The sequence below is a fragment of the Elaeis guineensis genome, chromosome 10 (genome assembly GCF_000442705.2).
Source record: "Elaeis guineensis isolate ETL-2024a chromosome 10, EG11, whole genome shotgun sequence".
In the NCBI taxonomy this organism is placed as follows: Eukaryota; Viridiplantae; Streptophyta; class Magnoliopsida; order Arecales; family Arecaceae; genus Elaeis; species Elaeis guineensis.
This window is the reverse complement of record NC_026002.2, coordinates 37755552-37764069: the sequence shown is the minus strand read 5'-3', so window position 1 is coordinate 37764069 and position 8518 is coordinate 37755552. Positions and strand designations below refer to the sequence as shown.

At 40.5% G+C, this 8518-nt stretch overlaps 1 protein-coding gene across 1 annotated transcript; it reads left to right on the top strand.

Moving 5' to 3' along the window:
* The first annotated feature begins 371 nt into the window (after window positions 1-371).
* Window positions 372-2254, top strand: LOC105052359 (NAC domain-containing protein 2). Its single transcript, XM_010933140.4, has 3 exons — window positions 372-660; window positions 790-1091; window positions 1387-2254. The coding sequence occupies exons 1-3, from the start codon at window positions 498-500 to the stop codon at window positions 1945-1947; spliced, it is 1026 nt and encodes a 341-aa protein (XP_010931442.1). The 5' UTR covers window positions 372-497; the 3' UTR covers window positions 1948-2254.
* The last annotated feature ends 6264 nt before the right edge of the window (window positions 2255-8518 follow it).

Genomic DNA, 8518 nt, shown 5'->3' with positions numbered 1-8518 from the left:
ACAACCACCTTTCTTGTCCTTTGTTGAAGAACCCTCACTCTGAAGCTATCCTAAACTTATGGGACCCCTCCATCCAACGGCCAGAAGCGCTCAGGGTGGACACCAGAACGAGATCTGAAGCAAGCCACGTCGAGCAGCCATACAAATATCAGGCTCCCAGGACGACACGTTTCCAGAACATATGGAAGCTGACAATATAAGTGCACGTCATTTTTGACCGGTCCTCGGACCTTCTTTCCTCTGGACTAATACTGGGAAGCCCGATTAGCCCGCAGCCCAACAACTAATTCCATTTATATCCCCAAGGTCCAATCCCACTACAAGACAAAACTGGGCAACGATAAAACCAACCCCACATCCTCCTCTCCCGAAAATTTCAGCTTCTCTACCTTTCTTCCACCTTCCCTTCTTCTCCCTTCACACCCATCCACCCCCTTCTTTCCAGTGAAACCAAGGTGCAAAACTAGCTATTCTTAGCTCAACATCATCGCCGGGCCATGTCGAACCCTACCACCTCGCTGCCGCCGGGTTTCCGGTTCCACCCGACCGATGAGGAGCTCATCCAGCACTACCTCAGGAATCGAGTTGCTTCACTACCATGTCCTGTGTCAATCATCGCAGAGGTTGATATCTATAAGTTTGATCCATGGGATCTCCCTGGTTGGTGCCACTCACTGTGTTTGAAATCTTGCATACCATGTTTTCTTCCAGCTTGAAATATGTGTTCTTGTAGTCTAGAGATCAGAATTTTAGTGTTGACATGGTGTTGTGTGATTGTTTGTTATGAAGTCAAAGCGATGTTCGGGGACCGAGAGTGGTACTTCTTTAGCCCAAGGGATCGAAAGTACCCGAACGGGATCCGGCCAAACCGGGCGGCTGCTTCGGGTTACTGGAAGGCAACCGGGACTGATAAGCCGATTGTTTCGAGCAAAGGGAATGAGAACATTGGGGTGAAGAAGGCCCTTGTGTTCTACAAGGGGAGGCCACCCAAGGGGGTCAAGACTGGTTGGATCATGCATGAGTACCGACTCGCTCAAGCCCTGAACAATAACAGTTTCAGACCCATGAAGCTTAGAGACTCCTCCATGAGGGTAAGAGGCTCCTCCATGACATCCTTGCTTTTATTGATCAAAGTGCCCTTGTAGGCAAGAAAACAAGTGACCAAATTTCTACTCCATATGGTCTGTACTAGTTTTAACCATATCACATAGGGCCTAAGTTAAGAAATAGATAAATCTTCAATTAAAGACAGAGAATATCTACGCAGCATTAATAAGTAAAAGGGGCACTTGATATAAGTGATGAACAGGAGTGCAATTGCTCTGTTTTAGCATTGCATGCTTTGCTTCATATCTTATGACTACTCTGTTTTTGTTGCAATTCCAGTTGGATGATTGGGTCCTCTGTCGAATCTACAAGAAGAACAACTACACCTTGTCGACGGATCCAGAACAAGATGACTCAGCTGTGGAGGATGTCTTCATGCCAAGCTTAACAAATACCACACCACAGAACAGCCCTCCCAAGCTGCCCAAGTCTTGCTCTTTGACTGAACTCCTCAACAATGTAGACTTCTCTGCATTATCCCAGCTCCTAGAAATCCCTCCTGACATGCCAAATTTAGAACAAGGTCCAATTGTTCACCCAAGTTCAAACCAAACCTCCATTAATAACACCAGCAGCAGCGATGCCAACTACTTTTTAGTTCAACAGCTCTCCCAAACAGAAACCCCTGTTTTACCACCTGAGAACAGTCTGAAACGCCAGTGGACAGTTGATAGATGCTTAGAAGATGGCAGCGAGCTTTCCCACCCACCGAAGAAGCTCCTTAATTCAAGCATTTTTACCAGCTTCACCAACCAGTTTAATAGCCAGCAAAACAATTTGTTAAGCAATCCTTTCTTCAATCAGCAATTGCAATTGAACTCTTACTTGAAATTTCAGTGAGTTCATAGCTATCAGCTCAATAGAGGATTGCAGAAAATAACATGGAAAGGAAAAGAAGTGCACGAAAGCTCTAGTGATTTGTGGTATGAGCCCTTATTTTGTATAGTATTGTGTGGTTTGAAGAGGGCATGATTAGAGAGAGAAAGTAGTGGGCTCCCATGGTGTCAAAAAGAAGATGCCAATGAGTGCAAGTTAGAAAAGTTACAAAATTCTTGAAGACATTGTAATGGATGAGTTAGAGGAGTGGGCTTGTACATATTATATGTGGTTTGGAATAGAAACTCATGTTATCATCTTCTTCAGTAAAGTTCAGAGGATGCTATGGGAACTAGAAATCTATTAACATATCCAATTGCATGACAGATGCCTTTAGTCCTATGGTTGATGGGTCACGAATAAATGGTACAATAAGTGTACAAGGAATGTATGGCAATCCTTATCCAGAAGAACAATACTTTGGAATCATTGGAAGACGGGGATAGGTTCACATCCCTTGGTAGGACGAAGAAATACTCTCAAGCTGGTCAGAGGATTCTATAGGAATCTGGAATATCGTATCAAATATCATTATATGACTCAGTTACTTGTCCTCTGTCTCTTGTAAATCCAAAATAATTAAATGCTTTCTAGAAGAGAGATTCTTTGTTGCAAAATCTTTGATGTGTTTGAATCTGTCCTCTTCCAAGCATATACTATAATAAGCCACCGCATAAGAGAAAAGAAGATGCACAAATGAGCAAAGAAACAATTGTTCCTACCAAAATTTCTAATATGATCACAATACGAAATCTGAGGAACAAAAAAATAGTAAAAAGGCTGCGGCGGCGCATCTAGTTTACCTATTCTATGGATGAGGGTGGATGAGATAGACTTTAGATTTTTTCTAAGCGCGGATCCACTACAGTGCACGTGCAGCACTGCAAGATGTGGTGCACCCATAGAAGGCTGCCATCATAAGATAGACGGCCATCAATCGATATGCAGCTGTCCATCTTGTGATACGGTGCCGTGCATGACCCCCCAGAGGATCCATGCTCGATTTTTTTTTTTTTTTTTTGATGGTTAACTTCATCACTTGCCGACCTGGTGTAGCCTCCTCATTAGAGACTGTAATTTGCAATTCTTAGTTTCTAGAAGTTCTCTCCATGCTCTCAATATTACAAGTATTCGGTCAGAAGAAACGGAAGCCTTTTCATGCAATGAGCAAAGGGTTTAAAACAATCAGGAAGCTAAGAATGATGTCACAAACTCATAGTTTGACTTTAATTGTCAGCACGACAATATTCTAATCGACTTCAAATTGCATAACGATGCTTAAAGCTAAGGAGGCAAGGATGAAATGTTCCGCCAAGTGACATATGTCGTCTATGAACTTATTATAGATTATCTCTGCGACTGCTTTAAATATCTAATTAACAAATTTATCATGGGATGTATCTGGCCTTAAGAGAAGCAGCTTATCGCTTGACTGGATAGATTCCTCTCCCATGGGTACCCTACGTGGGGCATGAGTCATCAATATTCTTTGTCTCAAGCATGCCTAATGCTGTTAAATTTGACTATATCAAGCCAGTATGATCTCAACAAATCATCCAACAATTTGTTCATGTCAGGCATTGAGAATCAAAACAGTTGTTTCCAACATGCCGGCGGAAGGCAATATCAATGTAATAAAAAAAACTGCAGATAAAATAGTTATTGTTACACATACTCTGCACTTGAAGATGATAAGTTCTTCCTGAGGTGGAGACTCATCCAGATGTAAAGCTAGTTGGTGTTTCTTTGTCCTCCTTTGTCCTCCACATGAGGATGTCAGAGGCCAACATGAATCACATTGTGACTAGATTATCACATCGAACAATAAGTTTAGCTGTGGATAAGCTCAGTTCAGGCCAATGCTCCCATGAGGGTGGCTGCATTATCTAGTAAAACAATGCTAAGATATTATTAAGTTTGCATCGATGAAGTCCTCTATGTCATTAGCTATTATAATCCAAACTGGATCTAGTAGTTCTTTCTTGTTCTGAAAATTCTGAAAGATGAGCATATTAATACTTGCTCTGTTTTGTTCTGGAAAAAGGTCAAAGATCACATAACTCAAACTGGGATTTGTAGTTCTTCAATTTACAGGTGCCAAATAACCTGGTTAGCTTATTCTGGCGGAACATGAGGGTTGAAGGCTACGAATAGTTCCTTTAAACAGTATCGTGAAGCCTCATCAATATACTAGCCAAGAAATAATGTTTTGGGTTTCTTGGTCTTGATAAGTATCCATGATCTCGTAAGCATATAATTGATGTGAGTCTAAGACTAGCCAAGAAATTATATTTTGGGTTTCTTAGTCTTACGTAGGTATCCAAGATCTTTCCTGTATGGAATTGATGTGACACTAAATATACACTTGCATGGGTGCTCGCATATTTCCTCCTTTTAAACTCTAGCATCACTAGGCCAGGGATCCAAAACCAATTACAAATATCACTATCAGCCAGTGATCATTCGTAAAAGAATTCATATTGCAATATCTCTAGTCTACCTAAATTATGGGCCAAATTCGCTCTAATACTATTTGTAATGACTTAGGACTTCTTACAAAAGACTCACCAAAAGGTTATATTTTTTATTTTTTTGGTCTTGTATAAGCTTCTAAGACTTCCCCAATTGCAACTAAAGGGAAACTAGATACACACATGCATAGATTCTTACACATTGTTTACCTAAAAGTTGAACACAATCAGGAAGAATAATTTTAGCTTAAGATTCTGACATGTAACTCTTCATGTATGGAACTTTAATTCTTGGCCTCTTCTAGGCTTTAGCTTCTGGGGCTTTTGGGCTCCAATGCAATCTTGCATTATATGGTTGGCTAGGGTGGGTATGAGTTGCAAGCCTCCCTTTGACTCTGTTGTTGTGACTCTCGTAGTTTGTGATACTTGCACTTGATATCACATCTTTATACAACATCATAGACTATTGAAAAAGGAGCAAATTTTTGCCAGATACCTAGGCAACAAATCTAACTACACATATGGATAGTCCAACTCAGACATGAACTTAATCTTTACATGTCTGCCCTTACTGGTCACCAGTCTCAAATTGAGAGGCTGCGGATTAGAATCAAAACAACAGGTAGCAAGTGCACAAACCGTTTATTCTTCGAAAAATTCTGAATACATGATAAAAAGGTTCAAGAGAAAAGAAGGAATAAGCTTTTTCAGAATGATCTCTACCCAACAACCTGATAATATGAAACATATGATGCATTTAAAGTCATAATACATGCACTTTATTGAAGTAGATGAAGACTAACAAATAGTGGGCAAAGTGGCACAGGTGGCCTCGATGAAGCGGGCAGTGTTCACACTAGCATTGACTATATGATGACTTGCCCGGTATGTGGCATGCAAAATGATGGGTAAGTGATGACTAGGGTTATCATGTTCAATTAATCAAACAGGCAGTGCGCACCTGCTACCAAAATTGCTAGTCATGCAAGTAATCAAGATATCAAAGTAAATCACTCAACCAAATCACTATGTCATTCTGCAGCACAAGGCATACATTCCTAACAAGAACATCGAATGGTGTTTGAAACCACAGAAAAAGATTAAGACTGATGCCTCAAGCATTGCAGCAAAAACACATTATATGGAGTTCCAATCGGGAGAATATGATCAACACTAATGCAGCATAATATGCATCAGTTTTAGGAGGACTCACGTAGCAAATTTTAGACTTGCAACAATTAGCATCATAGTTTTTGCAAACAAGAGAGTCTGTGGGGTTCCCTTCAGGATCCAATTCAGGGTGTTGTCAGTGGGGTCATCACAAACTTGGCATTCGATCCAGACTAACTAAAAATAGAGAAAGGGCCAGCTTGCTATTATAGTAGTAGCATGCCATGTGAATTGAGTTTAAAAGTGGAATGGTGCTGAAGAAACATGGGAAGAATGCAATTCTAAGGAAACAGAGCTGTAGGCAGGAATGGCCAGCACAAACCTACAAACAGGAGGCACAGGAGAGCAGGTGGGGTTGAGTGGTGCTCGGCACTTATGAGTTTGAGTTTGATCCATAAACTCATTGACAAGGATGTAACCAAATCTAAGGTCAATGAAATCTAAACGACATCGAAGCCAGTATTGGAATAAATCTATGTTCGTTTGACAAATAAAGGAGACTTCTGTGTGTATAGAGTCCCCGAATTTTATTCAAAAGAGACTGCACAACAGAGAATTTACAAAACAGATTTTCTACGGCGATTTACAGAACAGCTGCCCAAAGCCAAGACAAAGAAGGCTCAAAACATCCAGATAAACTGAACATAAAGAGAACAGCATTTCAGAAAAGAGTGGAACAAACCTATGTCAACAATACGTTTGCCATGTTCTCGATCATTCGATGATCGCATAATTTGCACGTAAAAAAATATATGATTCATGATTCCCATATCAAGAATTGTGCCTCAACTGTAAAACTGAAGGGCCATTCATGTATCGAAAGGAGAGAGAAGACATGGGAACGTCACTATGAGAAAATTAAAAGACTCCAACTTGATGTGTGTCAGCAGTGATGCAAAGCCCTTCTCTTGCATCCACTTCTTCCTATCACACGTAGTTAGCTGATGCTGGAAAATAATGCATTCAAAATTTGGTCAGTGGTCCAAATTAGACTATTATAGCTTAGGCTAAAAAACAAATCCATTAACAAGCAGAAGTCCAAGCAGGAAAACGGATCTTCTGTTGTTCCACATCGGCTGTTTGAGTGAGTGATATCTGAATAGGCTTATATAGACATAGGTCCTTGAGAGTCGATAGAAAGCTTTGCTTCAGCACCAAAGGCTAGCTAGTAAGAGCTAGAGTCTAGGCATAGTGTTCAATACTACATGCAGCAAATCAGACGAAAACCATGATACTCAATTTGAAAGATAAGCTTTTTTGGTTTTCATTAAGAGACCATAACAGTCCTTCCTATTGTATCATAGTTCTTTTTGGTACAAATCGTACCATAATTCTTCACTAGCATTCGTGAACTTGGTCTACGGCCTCCGAGCTTGATAAAATTCACCATTGCCTTTCAAGTTTCGCTTCATCTACACTGTATGATGATTGTCAGCGAGGGCAATATAGTTTGGCCAGTGAATACTACATGCATGTTGTGGCACAGGCATAGAGATACTTATTGATGCTAATTATTTTTCTATCTCATTGAGAATGCCTAATAGCTTGGAAGATGAGATAATTTAATATATGACTCATGACAAGTAGCGACAAGGTGCAAAAAGATGCAAAGTTCTCCATCCAATTGGCATCAATGTTTTTGAGAAATGCCATGACCATCCTTGACTCATTCTGATCACCAGTAAGGTACTAGATCCTGTGCATTGTAAATCACAGGTTACCACTCTATATATTGAAAAGTATGGTTTGTGCGACTAGAGGAACTGATGAAGAGAGGGACATGTACAACATTTTGCGACAAAAAAGAGAGACCAGACCCTAGCCAGGGCTACATGTTTAGGTTCCTCACATGAATGCATTAACACTTGGTTACCCGTTCTGAAGAGATGTGGCTATGGCTGCCTCCACAGGCTTCGATGGCTCGAAGGAAACCGCATTTAGGTATTCGATCGGTTGATTTATTCGAATGACATGTGCAGCCAAAAATCATGGGATCCAAGTTATACCTCCTTGTATTATTTGTGATTCTTGCAATTCTCATCAGCATACCTCCAACATTGCCCTGTCACCTTTTAGATGTTGTGTCCACTATTTCTAAGATGAACGTTCTTATGGCCTGAACTTGATAATTCTCCTTGAATTCTTCTTGATGTTACCCATTCTCATTCAATTCATTCTAAGACCTTGAATTCTTTTTGATGTTACCAATTCTCCTTCATTCTAAGACTTGCTTGAGACTTCAAGCACACTTTCCTTCACCCTCCTCTCTCTCTCACCTCCTAGTGAGACACGTCGCGTGGGAGGTAGGGGATTGAAAGGGCAGTTGGGCCTCCAGATGCGACCTAAAGTTATGGGCTGAAAATAACAGTTCCGATGTGATGGCTGATAGGTTGGGCCCCTACTAGAATCATCATTCACAAACTGCAACAAACAACATGTATATCCCGCTCCACATCTTTCTCAACCATCCACCCCATGCATGGAAAAATGACTTGCCTTCTAAAATTAATTTAAAGATTATAAAAGACATAACCTATAGCAAGATGCCCACAAGGAACATGTTAAAGTTGCAAGCCACTTCGTGCTAGTACTCAACAAGCACTCTCCTCCTTCAAATTGAGTAGGCCGCATCAATGAAGATTCTAATAGCATTTCAAGTTGATATTAGAATCTTTCATGGCTCTAGAAAGTGTAATTTTCTCTCGATCGCTTTGTTTGCTCACAATGCACTAATTGAAATACTTGCATCTATAAGATCATGACAGATGTTGGTTAATCCTTTGAGAAAATAGATGTTGGTTTATTGCATTTCATTGTACGTGTGTGTGTGTGCAGTGATGATCTCTTACCACACAGAAACAAAGGTTAGATGACCCTCAGCATGGCATTCTAGG

Bases quoted from the DNA above. Each gene is read 5' to 3' on its own strand.
- LOC105052359 (XM_010933140.4), top strand. From the start codon at position 498: ATGTCGAACCCTACCACCTCGCTGCCGCCGGGTTTCCGGTTCCACCCG. The intron at 661-789 runs GTTGGTGCCACT...TTTGTTATGAAG, and splicing joins TGATCCATGGGATCTCCCTG to TCAAAGCGATGTTCGGGGAC. The intron at 1,092-1,386 runs GTAAGAGGCTCC...TTGCAATTCCAG, and splicing joins TTAGAGACTCCTCCATGAGG to TTGGATGATTGGGTCCTCTG.